The sequence below is a fragment of the Petaurus breviceps genome, unplaced genomic scaffold (assembly GCF_028583685.1).
Source record: "Petaurus breviceps papuanus isolate PSGF00001 unplaced genomic scaffold, PetGlider_PUasm1.0 688, whole genome shotgun sequence".
Classification (NCBI taxonomy): Eukaryota; Metazoa; Chordata; class Mammalia; order Diprotodontia; family Petauridae; genus Petaurus; species Petaurus breviceps.
The window spans coordinates 13,689,036-13,715,313 of NW_027186457.1; the positions used below are offsets into that span (position 1 = coordinate 13,689,036).

Consider the following 26,278-nt stretch of genomic DNA (forward strand, 5'->3'; position numbering starts at 1 on the left):
CGCAGTTAATAGAGCATCAACTCTGGAGTCAGGAGGACCTGAGTTCAAATCTGACCTCAGACACTTAACGCAAAAACTAGCCATGTGACCGTGGGCAAATGTTATGGGAATGGAGATTTAAGATCTTCCCTGCCCCTAGGCCCTTTGATAGGCTTAAGTGCACCTGGAGCCTATGGCTGGAAGCTTGTTTTTCAGGAGATGCTTTTTGATTGGGCAGTGGGTCAAGAGGGTTGTTTCATTCTCTGAGTCAAGAGAAGGCTATATAAACCCTGATGTGAGGCTTTGTTTTGGGGCTCACTTTGAGAAGTGTTGTGTGATTTGACCAAACAAGACTCTGGGCAGCCATTGAGCCCCCTTGCTATTAACTCTATCTCTTGTTTTAGGTTTTGGAGCAGTCGGGGTTAAGTAACTTGCTCAAGGTTACATGGCCAGTTATTTCTGAGTGTGGTGCTAAGTATCTAACCCCAGATTTGATCTACAGGTCCCGACACTGGAGCCAGTGCTCTTACTTGCTAAGCCATCTGGCCTTCCCTAAGCAACTGGGGCTAAGTAACTTGCTCAAGGTTACACGGCCAGGTGTTTCTGGGTGGGTAATAAGTGTCTGAGCCTGGATTCGATCCCCAGGTCATCCTGACACTGGAGCTGGTGCTCTTACTCGCTGTGCTACCTGGCTGCCCCCGAGCCCCCTGGTTTTGAAAACCCAGATGTTGATGCTTCTGTCTCTAGTAACTGTGACTAGATATGGATGCAATGGTCAGACAGTTGGAGGCCTGTCTGTTTGAAATGTTTCTCTGTCTTCTTGTAACTTCTCTCTGTATACTCTGAAGTTTGGGGTGCTGACTTTTTCCCCTGAACTAGGTAAATGATATGTTTGATTGATTAAAGCAAGATTGTTAACCCATTTTGAGTTGCTTTCCTTTAGAAAAGCATAACTAAGAAACTATGTTGGCAGCCACCCTGGGTATGTCGGGATGCTTGCTGCTGCAGCAAGTCACTTAACCCCAATTGCCCTACCTTCCTCCCTCCTAAAAGCAAAAAAATAAAAATAAATAAAAAATTCGATGTAAATATAATTTGACTCAAACTTATATTTATTAGAACTACATATTTTCTCATAGCTAATTTTTGACCATTTAGTACACATTTGTTGTCTACAATATAGATAGCACTATAATTGTTGTAGAAATTTTGCCTTCATGAGTTCCAAGGCCAAAATAATGGGAATCTGAGGATGGATATTTACTAGACATTGTCAAGTGGTTCCCCCCCGCCATAGTCACTTAAAAATGCTATTTAAAAATATTAGAAACAACATAAATAAGTCAATTGCCTGAAAATATCTAGTTAAATATTAAGTAGAATGTTTTATTATTTAAGATTATAGGATTATAGATCTAGAGGTAAAAGGGACTGCAGAGGCCATCCAGTCTGATGCTCAGTTTACAGGTGAAGAAAATGAACCCCAGACAAGTTAAGTGAAGTTACAAGAGGTAATAACCATTAGAAGAAGGATGTGAGCCCAATCTTCTGACGTCAGAGTCTGAATACTATCTGAAGTACCAGAAAACATGAGTTCATTAATATTAATATTTAGGGAACTATTGCTAGAATAAATCCTGTGCCACATGAATTAAGCAAGGTAACTAGGAAAATCAGTGTCTAATGAGAGAAGATGTGGAGGTTGGTCTGTAAATGTGAAAAATGGTTTTTCCAGTGCGTCCCAAAAGCAGTGCCCCAGTGTGGTTGTTTGGCTGCCCAAGCCTTCAGCTACATTAGATTCTATGGTGTGGTTCAGAATGAGAATATATATTGAAGATATTTCCTGATATCTTCTTTGCCTTAGTATCCTGCAGCACATTTGACTTGAAGATTAATGAATACCAAGTTCCTATTTTTATTTTTAAGGCATGATTGAAAGTAATGTAATAATTTTTTTTTTTTTGCTTTTTGGAGAGGGGAAGGTAGGGCAATTAGGGTTAAGTGACTTGCGCAAGGTCACACAGCTAGTTTTTGTGTTGTGTCTGAGGCTAGATTTGAACTCAGGTCTTCCTGACTCCAGGGCTAGTACTCTATCCACTGCGCCACATAGCTGCACCAATATAATAATTTTTAAAGTAATTATCATATACCATTGTGTTTTGTAGGAATGATTATGAAGAGCTAGCTCAGCAATGTAAAATGTTTGCCAAAGATTTGCTTGCCCAGGCACGGAATTCACGAGAGCTGGAAGTTATCCTAAACCACACATCTAGTGATGAGCCTTTGGATAAACGGGGATTGTTGGAAGAAAGAATGAATTTAAGTCGTTTAAAACTTGCTATCAAATATAACCAAAAGGAGGTATGTGATCCTCTGTGCAGCCCAGGATTTACCTGTTTCTGACTTTTAAGAGTTAAATCCTTTCATGCCATATTGAAAAACATCTGTAAGTTAAACTTGAATGTCCAGGTGGATTGTTATAGTTTTGATCTGGGAACATTATGCCTTGTTCACTGAAATATTTAAATAAGAAAAAAGTGTCACCTTCTTTGTTTATCAGTCTTATTTACTATTTGCTTCAAAAATGAAATGACTACAGCACAGCTAAATTGAATCTGGTTCTGCACAGATTTGTAGTTGTGTAGTTGTCTTTGAAATCCTTTTCACACCCTCTTTTTTTGCAATCTAGCTCAGACAAAAAAATTCACCTTTCGGAATCACTAATGTTTGTGTAAGGTTCAGGAGTGTGCACGTCTCTTCCTTTTTTTTTCCTTACTATGACCAAAATACTTTTAAAACTACTCTAATTCACATAAATTGCATATCAGTTCTGCTTTGTCTCTAATCCTCACAAATTGAAAATGTGATTCCCAGCCTTTTATTCAACACAAAAGTGTATTGCAATGAAAATGGGTGGATATCTTCTGGGATTTGTAATAGGATTTAACATGAACATGTATAATGACTAGTGTGTTGATTGGCAATTTATAAATGATAAAAGTTATAAGAATTGGATGCTTATAAATAAAATTAATTTTTTTTGGCTCCACAAGCCTTGCTGCAACTATGGAAATTATTGTACAGTGTCATATCAGAATTCAAAATGCCTCTATTGAAGCAGCACCCAGAAATGGAAATGTTGTATTTGACTATTTTTAAGGTGGTGATGTTTGTAACATTATATTTTCTTTATCACAGTTCCTTTGCCATGTAGGCCTCTTAAGAATTTGCCTTTCCCCAACCCTTCTTAAAAAGTTTGCTCTACTATTTTTTGCAATTACAACTTTTTAAGAAGGAACAAAAAGTGTGTCGTACCTTGAGATATTCTCTGTCTTTTATAACCAGAGAATTGTCTGTGATATTGGAGGATTTTTTAGAAAGCCATCAAAATATGATGCTGTGGGCACTATGTATCTGATGCTGTACTTTGGTAGATCCCTGGTTTCATCAGTGGAATATTCTCTAAAGGTCTTCCTCTTGTTCTTTTAACATCTTGGAGAGTAACAATGTGACATTCAGTTTCTCCAGTTGTTATTGTACCCTCTGTGTGACCAGCCCACCTTGCTTTTAGATACACATGTCCTAAATAATGTCTTTCATGCAACTTTTCGTGCAAGTATTCATTGGTAATGTGTTGAAGTTTATTTACATACACTCATCTGCTAATTTAGGCTGCTGTGCAGCTTCTTAGGCAGTTTAGGCTAAATGGGTTGATCATTCACTTAATTTTTCCAGTAGTTAGACCAGTTTCTTTTAGGTTACCATGCTTTTCACCAGGGGAGTTTGGGAGTATTCCAGGGCTTGATTCAGTTAGTTTTTTGTCTCATTTATAGAAGCATTTGTTGAAACTTTCTGTTTCTAGGGATTATTTGTTTTCTTAAAACTTCATGCAGGGGCAGCTAGGTGGTGCAGTGAATAGAGCACTGGCCCAGGAGTCAGGAGAACCTGAGTTCAAATCTGGCCTCAAACACATGATACACTTACTTGCTATGTGACCTTGGGCAAGTCACTTAACCCCAATTGCCCTGCTCTCCCCCTCAAAAAAAGAAGAAGAAAAAAGGCTTCTTGCAGAGCATCATCCATGACCCTGGCAAACACTTTTGGTGAAAACCTGTCTCTCTCTCTGTTTGATATCTCCCTTTTGTTGTTTATTATCTCTCTAGTCTCATCTGTCAAAGAGTCTTAGATGATTTTGATATAAGTTTGGGAGATACCTTGTCTTTAAAGTCTTTTTTTTCTACTGAGTTAACAAATGCATTCCAGTTGACTTAGTGAATAAAATGAGATCTTATATTTTCTACAGCTATCAATTATGTGACTGTAAAGGCTTTTTCACTCAGTCCGATTTCATTTATGGTGAGAATATCATTTATATTTAGGTGTGGTTTATTTCCCTTGGTATTGGAAAGAAGTTTAACTCTCTAGGTATTGGGTAAAAGCAAAATACTGATAGTAGTGAAAGTTAAATTGTGTGTGGTTTTCACAGCACCCTTTTTGTGTTTTTATTATTTCATGCATGTTTACCAATGTCATCACCTGAAACACCGAGTCAGAAACAAAGAATAAAGTTAAATTCAGACAGTCCAAGTTTAAGATATCACCTGAATATGAGATGAGAATTACTAGTTATGAGCAACTACATTGCCAGAGGTTCAGTGTGCGTTAAGCTAATAATAGACAGCAATATTCAGAAGTAGTCCTAAAAGCAAAGACAGTATTGTAGTATGTTGACAAAAATATACAATGTAGGAACTTTTTTTTTTTTTTTGCATTTTGGAGGGGCAGTTGGTAAGGTCAGATGGCCAGTTTTGTTTTAAGTGTCTAAGGCTGGATTTGAACTCAGGTCCTCCTAACTCCAGGGCCAGTGCTCTTTTCACTGCACCAACCAGCCACCCCAATGTAGGAACTTTTATACACTCTTTGTATTACATTACAAACTTTGATCACAATGTGTTCCACAACCCATGGTGTATCTTTTTTTTTGTAAGCTATTCTATTTAAGATATTTAATTTTTATAGTTATGGACTGGATTCAGCGGAGAATAGGAGAACATATCCAAACTTGTAATTCCTTTTGAGGGAAGGAAAAACTGTTCTTCTAATTTTTTAAACTGGAAAGCTTATTGGGAGAGAGAATGAACACATCTCTCAGGTGCTCCATTATAAAGGAAAGAAAATAATTCATTTTGGCCAATAACCAAGTGCCTAACTGGCACTTGTGATGAATGGTATGATATTTTTGTTCACATAGTGTCCTTAGCCTTAAGTTCATGGCAGTCATATTGACTAGTTTACTTCTTTCCTAAACAATAAATTTGTTTTTCTACGGTGTAAAATCCTTCAGCAGAAAAATGGAACATGGAAAATGATCTTTAAACCATTTTTTTGTCAGAACAAATCTGCTCCATGTATAAGGTTGTCTGAATAATTAGTTTAGTTTAATTTTGTTTTGGAGGCAACTGGGGTTAAGTGACTTACCCAGGGTCACACAACTATTACTCCTGACTCCAGGATCAGTGCTCTATTCACTATGCCACCTAACTTTCTGGTTATCTGAATAATTTCAAAGTGGTCCATTTAACTTTGAGTCTTTAGACGTGGTCTCATGTTAATTAATCTAGAGTTATCAAGCTACTTAAGTTATATTACACTTTGAAGGCTTAATACATTGGAAAAGTTTGCCTATTCTAAATAGTGAAGCAGTACATAGAGAAAATTTGTCTGACTTTGTTATCTCTGGTTAGGAAGAATGTTTTTTAGTGCTTTTCTTTTTCTTGTTATATTAAATCTGTGTTTGACTTTGCTTCAATGTGCATATATTAGCTTAAAATTTAAAAAATTAATGCCTTATTTAAATTTTTTAGATATAAGATTTAGGATTTGAATTTGAATTTCTTTTAAGTGGTATTAATTCCTTTAAACTAAGTAAGATACTTATTACTGTATTTAGAAGGTAATGAATGTTTATTTTTTCAGAAAATCATATTTTATAAAACTATTTTATAATTATAAAATATTTTTATTTTACAAAAAATTCAAGACTATATTTTGCATACCAAGTAAATGCAATGAAATTATTTGAGAAGACATGTATTACAATTTTTTCCTTTGCTCTAGTAAAAAAAAAATCATATTTTTTCTTTCTGAAGAATTTGTGATACTGATTTTTCTAAATACTGTAAAACCTTAAATAGTAACTTGAATAATAGGTTTATCAGTCAGTATTCAGATCCTTTGTTTTAAATTTTTTGTGTCTTCTTTTCAGTTTGTCTCTCAATCTAATTGTCAGCAGTTCCTCAACACAGTTTGGTTTGGACAGATGGCAGGTTATCGGCGTAAACACACCTGTAAGAAGATATTGACGGTTCTGACAGTTGGCATCTTTTGGCCAGTTCTGTCACTCTGTTATTTGATAGCTCCCAAATCCCAAGTTGGTCGAATAATCCACACGCCTTTTATGAAGTTTATTATTCATGGAGCTTCATATTTTACATTCTTGTTGTTGCTTAACTTATACTCCCTGGTCTACAATGAGGATAAGAAAAATACCATGGGGCCAGCTCTTGAAAGGATAGACTATCTTCTTATTATATGGCTGATTGGTAAGTATCCAGTTGATTTTAAAAGTACTGTTTTGGTTTTAGCTCAAGCTCATTAGTCCTCTTTTGCTCTGTGCTGCTTATAAAATAGCTGAGTTCTAACTCCAAGAAAGAGTGAGCTGAACTCTTCTGGAACTATTGACTATGACATTTGAAAGGACCAATAACTAATCTATCTTCATATTTGAGGAGGTAGAATTCTTCTTTTATCTTGAGTAAAGCATTAGATGTGAATTATAGGATTTTCCTCTAAAACTTTGAACTTATATTCATGTTTAAAATAGATGTTGTACTTTTTTTTCTTAGGAAAAAATTCTAATCCTACTTGGAGCTTTATTATTTTTAAAATTTTATGAGTTTTATGCTTATACACTATTTTAAAGTTAACTATTTGATAATATCCAGTGGAAGGATTTCTATCTACATCAATGGAAGGAATTTCTTAATTGGTGAAATAATGGATTCCTTAAAATATTATTTTATTTCCTATGAATAGGAATTCTATTCATGTTCTATGAACTTTCCTATGAAATAGGAGAGAAGTGTCCATATTTGAGAGATGTTGCAAAGGTAAAATTGATGAGCATTGGGAACAGATTGGATATGGAGGGCTAGAGATGATGCGGAGTAGAGGATGACATCTAGGTTGGGAGCCTGGGAGAATGGAACGATGGTGGTGCCGTTGTAACACAAGAGGGGAGACTCTGGGGAGAAAAAATGAGTTCAGCTTAGATAAGTTGAGTTTGAGACATCTAGTTTAAGGCAACTAATAGGCAGTTGGAGATGGCAAGCTGGAGGTCAGCAGAGAGGGTAGGGCTAAAAAAGTAGATTTGAGAATCATTAGCATATCTCTTTTTAGGGACCTAGCTTGGTTCATTTTAATATGAACATTGTTTTAATTTATATTTTAAATTGATTTAGAACAAATACTTAAAAAAAAATTAATTTAAAAAATAAAACATCTTCCTACTTAAGTCTAACATTGTAATTTTTAGCTAGAAAGTTTGCAGTACACAAGTGACCTTGGCAGATATATTAACTCTCAGTGTTTTGTTGTATATTGGAATGTAATTTTCAAAAGGAAGTTTTGAAATCATAGCCAATATTAAAAAGCCTAAACTTTCTCCATTCATTGAGTTGAGGATTTATGGTCCATTTTTTCCTGCTAGTTTTTCCTTCTAGACTATGCAGAAAGAACTATTTGTTAATCTGGATATATGAGGGGAATTAATAATTGCTAGATGAAGTCTCACTTTAGAAAACTTCAATTTCACCGGAGTAGAGTTATCTGGACAATACAATGATGTAACTCAAAATAACAGGGACTTACTGAGGAAAGATTTACTTAAGAGGAGATAATTTATCTAATTTTATTGAGCAGGGGATTGTCATTTTGCAAATGTCATCATATCTAAACTGATTTTCAGGTATGCAGAAGTTAAAATGAATGTACTTTTATTAATATATGCTAATAGCAATTTGAACATTTAAAAAAATTGTGCCTATGGAAAATCAAGAGAGCAAGCATGAAGTAATGGGTAGAAGACTGACCTTAGAATAGGGTGATTTGGATTCAAAAGCTGCATCTGACACTTTGGCTTTGTGACCCTGGGCAAGTGATTTAAATTGTTAATTGCTCTGGAAAACTCTATAGTAGTCTACTAGTTGCAAAGCAGTTACTGATCCGCATTGGTAGGAGTTTCCTTACTCGAAGTTTATCCTGCAAATAAGATACCAGAGACTAAGTTGGAGTGGTTAACAAAGTTGGAATGAAAATAATGATAATTAGACCCATCAATTTTAAATCCAATGAATTCAGTGATAAAGGCTTTAGCCGGTCTTGTTTCATTATTAATTTTTTTTTTTTTTGCTTTTTGAAGGGGCAATTGGGGTTAAGTGACTTGCCCAAGGGCACAAGACTAGTAAGTGTTAAGTGTCTGAGGCTGGATTTGAATTCAGGTCCTCCTGACTCCAGGGCTGGTGCTCTATTCATTGTGCCACCTAGCCCCCCCTCATTAAATTTTTAAAAAATAAATTTGGATAGGTAGCAATTTGGTATGTTGTGATTGTATATCCTCTGTTAGACTATATTTATTTCTATCTGAGAGGCATTTGCATGATAGTGTGCTAGAATGGTAGAAAGACCTGGCCTTGGGACCAAGAAACCTTTGGTTCAAGTTCTTCTTCTGAAATATATCTAGTAGCTATATATCTGTGGGCAAATCACTTAAGTTCTTTGTGACTCAGGCAACTCACTAAATTGCAGAGCCTGGTGCCCACCAGCATTTTGTAGAAGGAATTTTCTTAATGTTATTTCTACTAGCAGATAATCGTTAGCATTATTTCAACTTTATACATAGGTCTATACCAATTAAGCATTCCAAGTTTTTTACTCAAAAAACTTTTCTTAAGGATCATTTTTGCCAAGATAGTTTTTTTCCTAATTGAAGCATTTGTTTCAGAAAATATTTGGTAAAATATTAATTCTTTAAAAAAAAAAAACTACATGCTGAGTAATATTTACCTATTTTGATAATCTTCAAGTCAGTGGTTTTCATGAACCTCAGGATTCCATGAGAGAGACTTTTGAGTGTCTGTTGTCATAAGAGATATCTTTTGAGATATTTCTTGGGGGGGAAGGGAGATTTAATTATTTTTCCTCTGAAGTCTATATATAGATCCTTTTGTGGTAAATAGTAAATAAAACAGAAGTCTTCCACATCTTGAAAAGTTTGAAACAAGTCTAAAAGAAAGTAGTTCAGTTACTGCAGCAAAAATAATTGTCTTCTTTTGGCCAGTTAAGTTTAACATTTTCAGAAAATGACCATTCTAATTTCAGTGGTATGATTATACCTCAACTTCTGTAAACCTTTAAGTTTAAAAAAAAAGTTTTAATAGTCAGGAATATACAGATATTTTGAAACTTTTCTTTCTGATATCAAATAAAGGTATTTTACAGTTAAAATGCTCCTGAGCAGGGATTTTCTAAAGTACTTTTTTAATTGGAATTATTTTGGTCATAGAAAAGCCAGAGTTTGATCTACTTGGATTAAATAGATTTCCTCTCGTGTTTATTTAAAAACTCAGGTTTTTGTTACTTTGTGTTCTCCTAAAAAGCATCCAAATAGAGGAATATGCCATGAAAGTCCTTTAATTATATTACTGTTTTTGGTACTCATAAATATTTGTTTACAACTCATTTTTGGAAGCATTTCTGGTTATTAATATTTAGACTTTTTAAGCATGAAAATCCATCCTTTCAAGTTTTTCCTAACTATTTTTTCGACCATCATCTCATTCTCCAGTATAGATTATGATTATATTTTTCTAATTGCAGTAACTTTTCCTTTTTACTAAAAAAATAAAAAGTCTTTTATTTTTATAAGGCTGCATTGACCCAAGTGTACTATTTTAGTTATTTATTCTACTTTTAAGTATTTTTCTTTTTAAACAGTAGAATTAAGTATGCATTGTTTGATGTTTCTTCCCACCCCACCACCCCCACCCCTTTTTAGGAATGGTGTGGTCAGATGTTAAAAGACTCTGGTATGATGGATTGGAAGACTTTTTAGAAGAATCTCGTAATCAACTCAGTTTTGTCATGAATTCCCTTTATTTGGCTACCTTTACCCTCAAAGTTGTTGCTCATAACAAGGTGACTATTCACTATATCAATTAAAAATGTAATAAAGTTTATTGGGGAACTTCAAAAATCTCCAGATTTGTAACCCCAGAATAATAGGAGTTTAAATCTTTTACTTGTCTGTAATTAGGTTTATCTGTGGAAGTTAAGTAGGCCACTAGCTTAAAACTATGTGGGTTAATGATTTCACATCCTCATATTGGGCTGAACATGCTTACAAGGAGAGTACAAAGTAACTCAAAACTGAATTGTTAGTGTTAAATATTTGTATTATCTTAGAAACTTAGTAGCTCAGGAGTCCTTTATCTGAATATAATGTTATATAGAGTGTTTTGCAAATGTTACATATATAATGCTGATTTTCTTTTGTATCTTAAAGGTTCTCTAAACAGGAAAAAAAAAAAAAAGGATCCTTTTAGTAGAAGATTTAATTCCAGTTCAATAAAACTCTAGTCTCATTATTAAAGAATATGCTTGTTAGAGTTGAATAACCATTATTCTAATGTTTTTACATTAGAATTTTAAGCTCTGTCTGTTCTGTGGTTTCCCAGTCTCCTTAAGGTCATTTGAATATCGACTCATAGAATATTATATTTAGAAGTAAACTTCAAGGTCATTTGTCCTAACCCCCTCCCTTTACAAATGAAGAAATGGTGAATATCATCATCAAAATTGCTACTACCACAAGTGTGTCTCACTAACAGTACTAGCATGTAGTATTATGGGTTGCAGATTTAGAACTGGTAAGAATCTTATAATTTAGACCAGCTTTTATATAACAGTGTCACACAGGTAATAAGTGGAAGAACCAGGATTTGAACCTTGTTCCTTTTGACTCCAAAGCCTTTCCGTTATACCACACTGCATCCCTAGAAATAAATTAATAGGAGCTAAGCAAACTTAGAGATGCCCCTGACTCACTGTTCTTCCTGTACTCAATCTATACCTTACCCTTTTGGAAAGATTTTTGAACTAGAGCAGTAATAGAGATGTAAGTAACTATGATTTTAAAGGATTGATAAAATTAGAGTATGCAGGCATGTTACCTACCTCTCATATTCAACATGTATCTTCTACTATTTGACCTAAAAATAGTAAATTCATTCCATATTAGTATCATTTTATACTCAGAATTAGAGATATTGGAAATGTTTTATAAAAGAGGTATAAAAGAGGTCAGTGTGGTGTAATGGAAAGAGCCCTGCTTCTGGAGTCAGAAGACCTGGGCTTAAACTTCTCCTCTGATAATTAATATCTGTTTGACCTTGGGCAAATCATTGGACTTTCTTGAGCTTTAGTTTCCTTTTAGGTAATAGGGGATTGGAACAGATAACCTCTGAGCCCCCTTTGGCTCCAGATCTAGGATTCTTTAAAACAGCATATTCCCTTAGTATGTTTTAAGTGATTCAATTGATAAAAATTTGTTTTAAAAAGTATCTCATATTTGTATAGTACTTTACAAAGTGTTTTATTATGCTATTTGACTTTCCACACAACCATATAAAGTAGGTAGTATGAATAGCCTCATTTCCATTTCACAGAGGAATTAAACTAAGGTATAGTTACCTATCCAAGATTACCCAGGTAAGCTAGCTACAGAGTTAGAATTCAGATCAAAAGAGTCTTGATCTTTTGACTTCGGTTACACTGATCTTTCTGTGACACCAATCTGTCTTTCATTTATAATTATATTCGCTAATCCCAGGTAGAATTTAAAAGTAAGCTGTTTATTCTAGAAACTAGAATTGAAGTGCCTTTTTAAAAAGTGAAATTTAGTAGGCATTTCTGTCATGCTTACCAGGGAATTAAAGAGTATTGTTATTGTGGTGTCAGATTTGAATCTTGGGCAAGGTGTTCAACTTTTTGACACTTCAGTTTCTTCATCTGTAAAATGAGGTATTACATTGGATGACCTTAGTTGTCTCTTTCAGAACTAAATCTGTGGTTTTGTAATGTATTCCAGGATTTTAGTGAATAAAATGCAGTTAAACATTCTATTTCCTTAGCTGTCTAATGTTAAAGAATACACTTGATGAATATATGGAACCATTCTGAGAGATTGATTCATGATCCATACATATCCATGTGTGTAATATGCTGTACTTTTCTTAATTGCTTTTCAACTGTGAAGTTGTTGGCTTTTGTTTAACAAAATAGTGGGCCCTTCTTTTGATTTTTTTTCTTCTTAACTCCAGTTTCATGATTCAGCTGATCGAAAGGATTGGGACGCCTTTCATCCTACCTTGGTGGCAGAAGGTCTCTTTGCTTTTGCTAATGTTCTGAGTTATCTCCGCCTCTTTTTTATGTATACGACAAGCTCCATCTTGGGGCCATTACAGGTAAGAGATTAAAATTTCTGCAAGAGAATTTGATAGATTTGTTATTTTATAATTAAATGTCCACTGGAACAGTGAACATTTAAATAACCTTGATATGATGTTGTACATTTCATGTGAAAGGAAAACAATCCTATATTTTCCATAGTTCTCAATAAATTAAGCCCTTGAACAGTCTGTGACTGTTGTCCTTATTTCTGGTTAAATTGCAGCTTTTTAAAAGTCATTTAAATTTTATTAAAAACATCCTTTCATATGGCCCTAAATAAATTTATATTAGTTCTTCTCTGAATTTTAATTTGGCAGTTCTTATTGTGAAAATTTTTTTTCTGTTACCACTCTATGCTTGAAGTATTCGAATATTAAGATCAGGAAAAGGTGTGTTTTCCTGGAGGAGAGAAAAGAAGAAAACTGAGGATGAATAATAAGTTCATGAGTATCAGAAGGAAAGTAGAGCTGGCAACTGGTCTAGGAAGGGTTAATTGGTGACAATCATTCTTAGTCAATAAATAGGCTAAGAACCTGATTAAAATTTAAATGATGTTTCATAATAATTTGAAAAAAAGAAATTTTATTTCAAAATATTCTGGTTTCTCTCTTTTTCTTATTAGCTATTGGATATATAACAGTTGGATTTTTAGTAAAAAGCATGGGGAATTATTCACAACTATTTGAATTTACTAGCAAGAGCTCACTTAATTCTCTTAAGTAACTGAGCTCCATTTAATTTATTACATTTATTTTAAAAACCAAATTCATGCAATGATCTTCACCAAACTAGAGAATTATCTGGATATTCTCTTCTGTATCTGGATATTCTGCATCTGTATTGGGATTCCCTGTTTTGATAACAATTATAACTTCTCCATGACTTCTCTCCTTGTGGGATATTATTTAGGTTTTCTTATAAAGCTCCCATCGATGGAAGATCTATCCAATGCATTATTCTTTTAATATCTTTGATTTACCAATATACAGTTCAGGTGGTACATCTCTAATCTCTCACTCTAGTGTGAAACAAATACAGTATCAATGAGAAAATAAAAACATTAATTAAGCACTATGTGTCAGGCATTGTATTAATCACTGAGGATACACAGAAAGATAAAAAAAAACTACTTTTTTCCCTCAAAAAACTCATAATGGATACGAATTCAAAAATTGCTAGGTGTGTAAAAGATACATACAGAATTAGGTGGAAAGTAATCTCAGAGAGGAAAGTCTTTGCCTGGGAAAGGTCTCCTGCAGGAGGTAAGCTTTAAATGTAGTCTTGAAGGAAACCTGGGAAACTAAGAGGCAGAGGTGAGGAAGCAAAACAGTTTTTGGAATGGGAACAGTACAAAGGCAAAGAAATTGGAAATGGAGGGTCATGTATGAGGAAATGAGTAGGTCAGTATGTAGGTGGAATGTAAAGTGTGTTAAGGATTGGGGATGGGAGAGAAGTAAAATGTAAGATTAGAAAGGTAGAAAGGGTCCTGATTATTAAGAGCTTTAAATGCCGAAGAGGAGTTTATATTTTATCTTGGGTTTAATAGGGAGCCACTGGAATTTATTGGAAGTGACATGGTCAGATCTATGCTTTAGGAAAATTACTTGGGCAACTGAGTAGAGATTGTATGGGTGGTAGAGAGAGACACGAGCAAAGACCTCCCAGAAGGCTATTGTAATAGTCTAGGCATGAGATAATGAGGGCATGACTTAGGGTGAAGGTTGTGTGAGTTGAGAGAAGGAGACATATATAAAGGATATTTAGAAAGTAGAAACAGCAAGATACAGCAGTAGATTTGATGTAGGGGTGAATGTGAGGGAGAAGTCAAAGATGATGCCTAGGTTGTAAGCCTGGGTGACAGGAGGAAGATGGTGGCTCCTTCAGTAGTCATAAGGAAATTCACAAGCATTCTTGGGGAAAAGATAATGGGTTTCATTTGGGACATGTTGGATTTGAGATGCCTGTTGGACATCCAGTTCAAGTTGTCCAAGAAGCAGCTGGAGATGTAGGACTGGAGCTCAGGAGAGCAACTAGGACTGGGCATATAGATCTAAGAATCATTTATTTGTATAGCAATGGTCATTGAACTGATGAGATTACCAGGTGAGAATATATAGTTTAGAGATTTCTTAATCTGGGGTTTGTGAGCTTGTTTTTTGGAAAATATTTTGATAACAGTATCTTAATATAATTTGTATTTTATACATTTAAAAATATTCTGAGAAGAGGTCTATAATCTTCCCCAGATTGCCAAAGGGGTTCAGTGATACAAAAAAGCTTAAGAACCCCTGGCATAGAGGAATAGGCAGAGGCCAGAGACTGGGGGGGAGGCACTTATGGTTCTTCAGTATGCATGAATTAACATCCAGCAAAAGAGTCGGAGAAGTAGGGGATAGGAAGAGAACCAGGAGAGAAGAGTGTTAACAAAAATCTAAAAAGGAGTCAGTATCCAGGAAGTGATGATCAACAGTGTCAAATACCGTAGAATTGTAAAGCAGAATGAGTATTGAGAAATGGCCTTTAGATTTGGCAGTTCAGATCCTTGGGAACTTTGGAGAGAGTAGTTTCAGTTAAATGATAAGGTCCAAAGCCAGGTTTCAGGGGATTTAGAAGAGAGTAAGAGACACACTATGTATTGATGGCTTAGGGAGTTGACCTGAGAACAGGCGGAGAGATATTGGATATAGTGGGGTCAATCAGATCAAGTGAGGGTTTTTAAGAATGAAGAAACTGGGTATGTTTTTGATCTTAGAGAAAGAGAAGCTCAGTTTTGGCTAGTGCTCTGCATCAGTCTTAAGAGATGATGCTATCTCTTTTGAAACCTAGAGTAGAATTCTAGGTAAGAGGCTAACAGAGAAATTTGAACACATTTTGAGGTCCTCTAAAATAATTTTATCATTTTGTTTGATATGATGACAGTGCAACCTGGTGGTTTGGCCCTCAAACATTTAAGAAATTGAAATTGGGAAAAGCCATTGGTATAGATCAAGCATACATAGAAACGTGCTAAAGATGTCACAATTTTGAAAACACTGATGCAGTATTTTATAAGTTAGTTCAATGAGAAGGAAGGAAAGAAGAAAGAAGAGATTTATTAAGTGGCTATTGTATGCCAGACTCTGTACTAAAACTTTGCAGATATTATCTCATTGAATCCTCACAGCAATCCTGGGGTTAGGTTCTATTATTATCCCCATTTTACTATTGGGGAAACTAAGGTGAGCAACATTTAAGTGACTTTCCAGGGTCAATCAGCTAGCAAGTATCTGAGTCCAGATTTAAACCTAAGTCTTCCTGACTCCAGGTCATCACTTTATCCATTGTGCCACTTGTCTGCTAGAAAGATAACAGGGAATGTTAATGTAGAACAGGGAAAAGTTAAAAAAAAAAATTACGGAAAAAAATGGTCAAGAGGACATCAATAACTACTGACCCATAATGCCTAGTTTGTCAATACTCCAGTATTCATATGGATCTCTGATATTGATTTTCTTCTCTGTAGAATACAGTGTTCCATGACTATTAAAATAATGATGTTAAAAAAGTGGGACTTAGTTTCAGTGAGGTGCTTGGGGTCATTAAAAGAACTTTGCCTTCCTCTTGTTCAATTTTGGGTCCAACTTACTGTTTCTCTGCAATGTCTGTCCAAAATACAGATACTCATGGATGAGTTCTTGAGGTTGTCCCACTCTTTGACAGAGCCTAGACAATAGGCATTCTTTATGTAATTGGTTTTTCTTTTGTGGGTAGTAGAATTAATTTAGGAAGGCACAGATCTAACTATTTTACCAGCCCCCTGCTCAAAAATTGTCAATATTTCCCTTTTGTCTCTGGGATAAAACGCAAAATCCTCAACCAGTTTTATTTCAAATTTTTCCCTTAGTCAAACTGACTTGCTAACTGTTACCTTTAACATCCCATCTTCCATGCATATGCTTTTGCATATATGGTTCCTCATGTTTGAAATGCACCTCCTCTCTCTCCCCACCATCACTCCTTGAAGTCCATAGCTTAGATGCCATTTCCAACATGAGCTATTGTCTGATCTCCCCAGTTGGCTGTGGTCTTTCTCTCTTGAAATGGCTCTGTATTCTTCTGTGATGTATCCCCTTGGCAGAATGTAAGCTTCTTGAGGGCAGACGTTGCTTGGTTTCTCTTTGCATCCTCTGCACTGAACATAGGGCTTTGCATGGAGTGGTCTCTGAAGTGTTTTAGTTGAGTTGTAGAAGTGGCAGAAAGGATATGGTTCATGAAATGTTTAATTAAAAATGGGGTGTGGACAACTCAAGTGCAATCCGGTACTCACAAAGTTTAAAAAGACCTAGGAAACAGTCCCTAGAATATTGAGCGCTGTTATTTTAAATAAGAAGATGACAGTACTAAACACTAGGATAAATGCTTTTTGAATACTTGTTTTTCCAGGAATGATAGATGTGGGTTTACTCAACCAAATGTTCACCTTGTTCCCTTTGCAGTCAGTAAGAATGCAGGCTAAATTGGAAGTGCATTTCTGTGACCATAAAATCAGGAGTTTGCCATTGACTCATTTTTTATTAGATCCATAACTTCAACTTCTATTAACATAATATTAAGAATGGTTACACTTGTATCTCTTAAAATGACCCACTTCCACAAAGCAATTTACTTATTGCTCTGATCAGACTTGTTCATCTACTCACTGCCAGGTCTTCTTCACCATTGAGTGTTTCTTAGTTTTCTTTGTCTGGAGATGTATTTTTTTCATTTATTGACAGATGATCAATACATATTTGTATACTTGTTAATTATTTTAAAATATAAAAGAATTTTCTATTTGAAGCTTAAAGATGCTATAATTTGCTATTCTTTGGATGCCACATGGGAAATACTGGTTTGAATTTTGGGGGAGGAATTTTGTAGAAGCAGAGGAAATAAGGAGTAGGAAAACATTAATTCAGCAAGGCTTTACTAAATGCCTATTATGTGCCAGGGACTGTCCTGGTTGCTAGGGGCACAAAGACAAAACTGAAATAGTCTCTACCCTCAAGGAGCTTATATTTTATTGAGAGAAAGTGACACGAACACAGATAAATAGAGAACCTTGATAATTTCATGTGGATAGAAATATATCTTTATTTATAGGGAATCAGTAACAGCAAAAATGTTTATCCCATACCAGCCAAAAAGACTCAGGGTTTTTAAAAGTTTATTTTTAAGGAGCACAAATAAGTCCTGTTTCCACCGAAGTTATAGAACAGAGTTGCTCAAGGTCTTCATAGGAATGTATGATATTTATTTTTTCTTGGCTATTTGGTCTGACTCTCCTGACCTCTCTTTCCTTTCCCAGAAAAAAGCAGGATATTTCTGTGTATGCTTATACACCTATATTCATCATTTAATCTGTAGAAAATTTCTCGTCTGCTGTTTTTCCCTTATATTCAGAAATTTATAGTTTGAAAAATTAGAGAATTCCCAAATAGTCCCTGCATGTATTTACTGATTAGTTTTTCCTATCATACAATTTTTATCTAATCCAAGAAATGTTTTATAAATTAATTTCACAATGCCATTCTTTATGTATGTTATTGTATAATCTATCTGTTTTTAAATTTTCATATGAAAACACATTATATCATAATCAGTTCATTCTATTTAGGCATTAGATAAATCTTCTAAAATGATATCTATAAAATATGCTTAAATTGATTTTATTCAGTTTACCAACAAATATGAAAATTTCTACATTTCACAATCACATTTTAGATCCCCCTTTAGAAAGTCATTCTTGGATGCTCACTTTATGACAGATTACCTCTCCCAGTTTTTATGAATCTTTTCTCTTGCTGTTAATAGTTTCCCAAATTTTTCTCCTTAAAAATTTTCCTAGTTTTTTCCCTTTTTTTTTTTAGGTAAAGGGAAGGGGATTAAGTATTTATTGAGCATTTGACTATGTGTCAGGGACTGTGCTAAGCACTTTGTAAATGTTATCTTATTGAATATGCACATATAAGTTTAGAAATTAACATATTAAACACAGTATTAAATATTATATAGTTAATCTTGCTTTGTAACCATTAAAATTAATTCAGTTTCATAAAATATAATAACTTTTTAGTTGCTCCCTCCAAATCCCAATCAGGAATCTTTGTTCATTCATTCACTTTTTAAAAAATCAGCTTTATGGTTTCAATTAGTGTGCAGTCTATTCTTCTGGCTCAACTTTTTTCTACTTTCACTGTTATGTAAAGGTCTTTTTAGATTTCTTTCAATCCCTCATACCCATATTTTAATTGCATTATAATATTTTGTAACATTAATGTATCACAATTTATTTAACCAATCTCCTGTTGTTGGGTATTTAGGTTACTATAGTTGTTTTGTGGGGGTTCTTTTGTGATTACATATAATTTTGCTATGAAAATCTTTGAAAATTCAGGCTATCCAAAAAGTCTTAATGCAGTTTTAAGCTATTAGATTTATCTATCAACATATGAGTAGATATAGATCTAATTGTTGATCTCTATATTAATAGATGAATCTCTGTCTACTTACCCTTTGTTTTTGTTTTTGATGACATTTTCAGGATATATTTCCAACAATAAAACATGTTGTTTGGTCAAAGAGTATGATTATTTTTGTTATTTTTACTTTGTACTGTCATACTGTTCTCCAAAAGGTTTCTACAAATTTACAATGCCATTCAATGAGTATACTAGTTTCTTCACAGCCCCTTGTTTCAGGTTTCAGTGTTTCTCATTATTTCTCCTAATTTGATTGGTGTGAGCTAAAAAAGCTGTTTTATTTTGCATCTCTTTTATTGTTAGTGAGATTGTGCATTTTAAAGTCATGATATCCTGTTTATCCTAGATTTTTCCAGAGAGGACCTATACCATGTGTAAATATTTTCACATGTAAATATTTTGAGAAGCTCATTTTTAAATTAAGGATATCTAGGATCCTTTCTCTTCTGACTGTGTAATTCAATTATCATTTAATCATCTATTCAACAAACATTTATTAAGTACCTAATATTCTCATATTTCTATGACTATGGTTATGGTATTTACAAAAATAGAGACATGAACCTTGAATTTGTGGGACTTAGCATTAAGTTGGAGATTTTTAAGAAGTATACATCTATGAAATGGAGAATTCCAAGGTAGTAATACACACAAGTGTATATTGTGGGGATTGTAGTCATAGCTGCTAGAGGTCTATCTTTAATCATGAAAGGCTTCTTGGATGAAGTGAATCTTTTTTTAAAATAAGTTTTTATTGATGACTTCTATTTCTTACATCATCATAGTTATCCCAAGTATTCCTTGCTCTCCCCCTCCCAGAGAGCCATCCCATATAACAAATGATATTTTTTTAGAGAGGAAAAAAATCAACGCAACTGATCAATACATTGAAAAAGTCTGAAAATATGTGCAATTTGAAACACCCGTGGATCTCCCACCTCCATGAAGGGGTAGGTTGGAGTGTCCTTTCTATTTCTTCATGAGTCCTGCTTGATTTTTGTAATTTTGTTACATTCACTTTTGAATTTTTGGTGTGTAGTTATTATTTCCATTTACATTATTATAAACTGTGTTCATTATATTCTTGGCTCTGCTCACTTCACTCTGCATCAGTTCATATACATCATTTCTGTGCTTCTCTGTTTTACCACGCACATAGACATAATTTCTTATGGCACGGTAATAATCATTACATTCACGTACCACAGTTTGTTTAATCATTCCCCAGTTGATGGGCATCTACTTTGTTTCCAATTCTTTGCTGTTACAAAATATACTGCTGTGAATATTTTGGTGTCTATGGAGACTTTTCTTATCAATAGCTTCCTTGGGAAACAAGCCCAATAATGGAGTCTCTGGTTCAATGGGTATGGACACGTTAGAATGAAGTGAATCTTAAACTGACCTTTAAAGCAAGTATAGGCTTCAGAGGTACACAGAAGTGGGAACAAACAAAGCTTTAATGAAAAGGAAATCAGTTTTGTATAAGGCCTATGTTGAGAAGTAATGTCAGGTATTTGATAAATTATAGTTGAGAGGTAGCTGTACATGGTTGGAAAATTATTGCTCTGTGGCTACCCATGTTTGTATTGAGAATCTCTGACTCAATGAGAGAAAGAAGGAATGGGAAGGAGGGAGGAAGGAAGAGTCCTTGTTCTCAGGGAGCTTACATTCCAGTGGAAGAAGACAGTACACAAAAGGGGGCTGAAAAAGCAGGGTAGTGGTAACTTGGGGTCATTGTTTTGAAGTACAGAATGCAAAACCAGGTAGGGAATAAAGGCAGGCTGGCCTACCCCCTTAACAAAATATAGACTTCAAGAAGAATTTACTAATGGGAGAAGAGGAGGTAAGGTGGACCTTGTGGAGGGATATTCCATGGTGAATAGACTGGTGGAGTGATGAGGTGTTTCAGGGCCATGATGCTCCAGGCACTGAAGGAGGTTCCAAGATGAGACAGCAGAAGAGAGGGCATGGTTTTGAAGTCCAGATGGTTAGGAACTGGGCCAAGAAGGCAGTGAAAGTAAAATAAAGCTGGTTTCATTTAAGTTTTTATTTTGAATTAGAAGATTTAACTTACCTGATATTTTAGGCAATAATAGAAACAAAGTTTTATTTAACAAATATTTAGAAAATTCCTTATTATGGGCAAGTAAAGAAGAGGCCTGGGGAAGGGAAAAAGGAAGGACAGGAAGGGTGATAGCTATGGAAAGAGAGAAAAACAGCTTGGAAAGAGATAAAAGGAGATAGCCTGGACAGTGATCTAGAAATTATTTCTGAATGTCACTTCAAATAATGCTTAAATGTCAAAACAACATTTATCTCCTGTGTTTTAAAATGTAAATATTTGCTTTTCCTTGGCCCTTCGTGTGCTAAGACCTTTAAATCAGTAACAGCATTATGTAGTTTGTCATTTACTTGCAGAACCAAGAGATAGAGAATGATCCAGAATAAAATCTCTAGAAAGGTATCCATGATATTTATCATCATTATTTCCTGGCAAGGATATCTATTTAGAAAGTATAAGTCTATGATGATCCTATTCTATTTATTTTCTTACTTGCAACAATTTAACTCCAATAGCTTTGGACTTATACCTTAGATAATTTGTTCAGTGAACAGATAGAAATATGAAGTTTATAAATTATTCCAAATGACTCAAAGTTTTCAGTTACTCTCAGGGTCGTTTTGAGCAGACATGTTCTTAGCAGAACCACAATTCACACTAACTTAATTACAGATTAAAATCTAGTTCTCATTCCGTAAGGATTTTTTTTTTTTAGGACAGACTCTGTTCTGTCTTTAATCTTAACTGATCATCTCTTTGCTGATATTTATTTAGTTAACTTAGCTTCAGTTGAGTGCTGTAAATGTACTAGACTCTCACTAGAGCCCTCATTTAACAAATGTGACTTTATACCTCCTTGGTAGTTCTAAAATTGAAACCAAGTAACACTATCAGAAAATCTTACAAGAGCATACATTTCCCATGTTGAATTTGGGAGTTCAATTTAGATTCAACTTTAATTATTTGTGAATTCATGCATCTGTACAGTAGTCTATAATGTCTTAAAGTACATTCTAAAGGAACCAAAACATTTTATTCCCTTTATGTTTACCTATAAAAAACCAGACTTTTAGCGTTTCCCTCTCTTTTTTAAAATTCACAATTTAGAAACATTTGGAAAATCAAGAATGTGTGGCTATAGTCTTAGAAATCAACCATAAGAAGAGAAAACAATCCTTTCAAATTTTGAGATGTTTTAAATTTTATCTTAAAAGAATCATTGATTTTAAAAGACAGCTGTCATTAATCATTGTTGTCTGTTGAGAAATGTTTTTGTTCTGAAGTGTATAAAATTTTTTAATAAAAAATTAGACTTTATATTTAACAAGTGTAAAAATCTACTTAAAGGTACCTAAAATTGACTTTCTTGGTTATGATCATCAAACTAAAAGGAATTCATGGTAGAATTGATCGTTATCTGGTGAAATAACTAGGTATGGCTATAGGATCTTAGAACTAGAAGGATCCTCAGAGCCCATTAGCACAGCCCATATGTGATAAAGAATTCTTCTTACAGAATCCCTGGCAGATTTGTTTATTGTGTCAGAGGTCTGAATGAATGCTTGTCATTATGATTCCCCTTGTGAAAATAAGCAGATCAGCAGAGTTATTAAATATTTCTGTCTGGCTATTCATCAGAATAAGTAATCTTTAGGTCTGCTATTTGCTTTTGGTCGTGGACATTTTCCATGCAGATTTTGCTGCCTAAAAGGTATTTTTGAATGAGATCATGACTTCTTGAAGGGTCGTATGTACTTAGTTTTATTGTAGAAAATTGGTACTATGTTCTCCACTGATTTCTTCTGGCCTATTCTAATCTGTTGGAATGCCTGTTGATTCATCTAATTGATGTAAGATACTCCAATATGTAAAGTTCTGAACAGAAACTTTGAGTAAATGTTAAACTGTTTCCTTCAACTATAGCATAATTTTGTCTGGTGACTTAGAATAAGCCTTTTTTTCTCTCCTTCCTTTACCTTCTCAACCAGTTACATTTGAAAATCCAAAATGTACATCTGGAAGTAGATTCCTTCCATACTAATAGCTCAGAATCTTGGGAACTAGAAACTGAGGAAATAACCTTAACATGTGTCAGAAAAGAGTATCATCATGTATTAAAGTGAAAGTTAAGAAGTCATCTTGGTTTTTGGGCCTCACATAGTGTTTTTACACTGCAGACAGTTGCCCAGGAAGCTAGTTGAGGCCCATCTTGAAATGTGGACCTGAGAACTTGCAACATTGCTCATATGAGTTAGCAAGAAATATTATCTTTCAATAATTCTGCTGGATACATGTTTTGTGTGTAGGCTCTTTATTTATTTTTTAAATTTCCTATCATGGGCTATAATTTACCACAAAAAAAAAAAACCTAAAAGCCAACACTCATTTAAAGAGGCATTTGCAACTAAATGTAGGAAATAAAATGAGTAGGAAAAATCAGTCAGTTTAAGAAACACTCTAAGAACCTAGAAAATAGTACAAATTGAAGTGGTAGATCATTGACTTTCTGCTATTTAGTTATTTTCAATTGTGTCTGACTCTTCATGTCCCCATTTGGGATTTTCTCAGCAAAGATACCAGAGTGTTTTGCCATTTCCTTCTCCAGCTTGTTTTACAGGTGGGGAAACTGAGGCAAACAGGGCTAAGTAACTTGTCCAAGTCACACAGCTACTAAGTGTCTGAGGCCAGATTTGAATTCAGGAAGATGAGTCTTCCTGACTTTAGGCCTAGCTCTCTCTCCACCACACCACCTAACTGCCCTAAATTTAACATGATATTCTCTTTTAATCTTATCAAGGACGTTAGGAGAGATACATTAGACCTTAGAGCCCAAGCTGCAGTTCAGAACCTTCAAAAACTAATGAATTTATGATTTCATTTATGGGGATGTTCCCACCAAAGTGGGAACAAACCCATCCATACCTGCTCATTTGATTTTTATCCATATTCTCTCATATGTTTACCACAGGGAGTCAGTCCAATGTTCAAGAGACCTCCCTCACTTTCTTTTGATAGTATGAAAATATTAGTGGAACCCACAGGCTGTCCAAACCCTTGCGTTTTCCACATGATAACCAGAGACTATAGTGTTTCATAATTAGTAACCATACACAGCCACCATTAGAATACTGGTGTTAACAAGATAGGCCTTAATTTCAGGGAGAAATTTGGATTGATTAAAAGAGCTCTTTAATTTCCTATAGTCAAACCAGACAACTCATATTTAATTCTGAATCCAACTGGCTATACATATTCAGTGTGTGTTCATGATAATGGTGAATATCTTCTGGAAACATAGGCTTTATTTCCCATAAGATATTGAAATAACTGGGTGTTGTAGATTATTTTTATTGCCATATCTTTAACAGTCCTGTATTATTTTGATGCATACATGAGATAAACCTTGTTAGAAGTGTTTAAGGTGCTTTTTTGATCTACCAAAACAAAATCTTGTTTTACAGTCAACAGATAGCACAGTTGAGATCTTGTATTCTTATGTATCTTTCAATCAGTTGTGCTATGGTAAAGCTGAGGTAAATCGTAGAATGTGTCTTGCAGAGGTCTGCTTTTTTCCTGCTAATACTCTCATCAAGGATGCCTCTGATGCATGTGTAGATTGTTCTCATAAAATTTTATATAGATGGGAAAACAGACATAGAGGTCAGTTGATGATCTCTCAGTCACCTTTGGGGGGGGTAAATATTAATAAGATCTAAGATTTTTTCCATGCCTTTAGTATATTCCTTTCTTTCAGATACTTTGTGAAGCGAGGTGAACAAGACCAAGTACACTTGGTCTAATCCAGCTGCTTTTCTCATTTTTGTTCTCTTTAGTGCTTTTTCTACCTCCGCTATAAGCACTTCTGGAACTGATGTTTAAAGTCCCAAGTGTTATTTATGGTGAAAAGATTTTATTATAAAAATCTTTGGAATCTTTCCCATTTTTCCTTTGTTGGCTAGTCATTTTCATCCTTAAATGTCCTTTGCATAACTTTGCTTAGAATCCCTTGTCAACTTCTCCTTAAACATTAAGTTTTACCCTCCAGTAAAAGTAAACGTCTTACTTTTTCTCCTTTTTCTGTTCCCTTTTCTGTAAGACTTTAGAAATCAGTTTATATTCCAAACTGGTGTTGTCCTTGGCTGTCGCCATGTGTCATGCCTAGCAAGTAAGTTAAGTGTTTATCCTAAGGCATTTTTTGGCTCCTTTGTTTTCTCATTATGGAGATTGATTTACATTGTTTGAACTTTTGCATAAAATTACTGTACTGGGTATTCATTATTTCTTCCATCCATATTTCATTATTTCATGATTTGTTTAAACAGCTCAGCTCAGGATGTTGTAGATTATTTTTATTGCCATATCTTTTAACAATCCTGTATTATTTTGATGCATACATGAGATAAACCTTGTTAGAAGTGTTTAAGGTACTTTTTTGATCTACCAAAACAAAATCTTTTTTATAGTCATTTATAGTCAACTCAGTTATTTTATTGCATGCCATGTCTTTTTCTCATTTTTGTTCTTTAGTCTGTACTAATTTTCCTCCTTTTAATTTTTAAATATAAACTTAACAATGACCAACAAACAGATATTTCAATGTCCAAAGACTAGAAAAGAGGATTATATTTGAAATTATGAACAGTTTTCCTGTAAAAACTGCATATTAAATTTAGCAAGGTAGTAACAAAATTACCCTTTTTATGTACTCCTTTTAGGTTTTTTTCTTGTATTTTAAAAATGTGTTACTGATATGCTTTTCTCTTTGGGGGGCAGTTTCTCCTTTATCCACTAACGCAATTATTGCTAAAGCCCCAAATTGTGAAATGACAGACTGCCTTAATATTCTTTACATTCTCATGGCATCTAGTATAGTTGTCCAGCAGTTAGTAGGTATTCAATAAATATTTAATGAATGAGTGAATGAAAATTGGTGAACCAGAGGATCTATGGATTAAAGGATTAGGATCAGTGTCCATATAAATGGAAAGCAAATGTTGACTAATGTCTGCCTTGGGCTGATTGGGGCAGTACCACTTATCCTTAAGCATCAGCATTTGAGATTAAAAATTGTTTTTATTTTGTTGTTTTTCCATTTTAATTTCCAGTATTGTAATAGTACATTTATAGCACCCCTCTGAACTACCTCCCCAGTTGGGCACTTATAGGT

The 26,278-nt window shown here is 34.4% G+C and overlaps 1 protein-coding gene across 7 annotated transcripts in view; it reads left to right on the top strand.

Moving 5' to 3' along the window:
* The window catches only part of TRPC1 (transient receptor potential cation channel subfamily C member 1), a 67,451-nt gene that overhangs the window by 34,581 nt on the left and 6,592 nt on the right, over nt 1–26,278 (top strand). For 6 of the 7 annotated variants that reach the window (XM_069104684.1, XM_069104686.1, XM_069104685.1 and 3 more), the window contains 4 exons: nt 2,145–2,340; nt 6,245–6,581; nt 10,094–10,233; nt 12,417–12,560. In XM_069104684.1, the coding sequence (XP_068960785.1) occupies nt 2,145–2,340; nt 6,245–6,581; nt 10,094–10,233; nt 12,417–12,560 (817 nt within the window). Of the gene's footprint in view, nt 1–2,144; nt 2,341–6,244; nt 6,582–10,093; nt 10,234–12,416; nt 12,561–26,278 lie in introns of those variants that run through there. The other variant, XM_069104690.1, reaches the window with a different exon arrangement.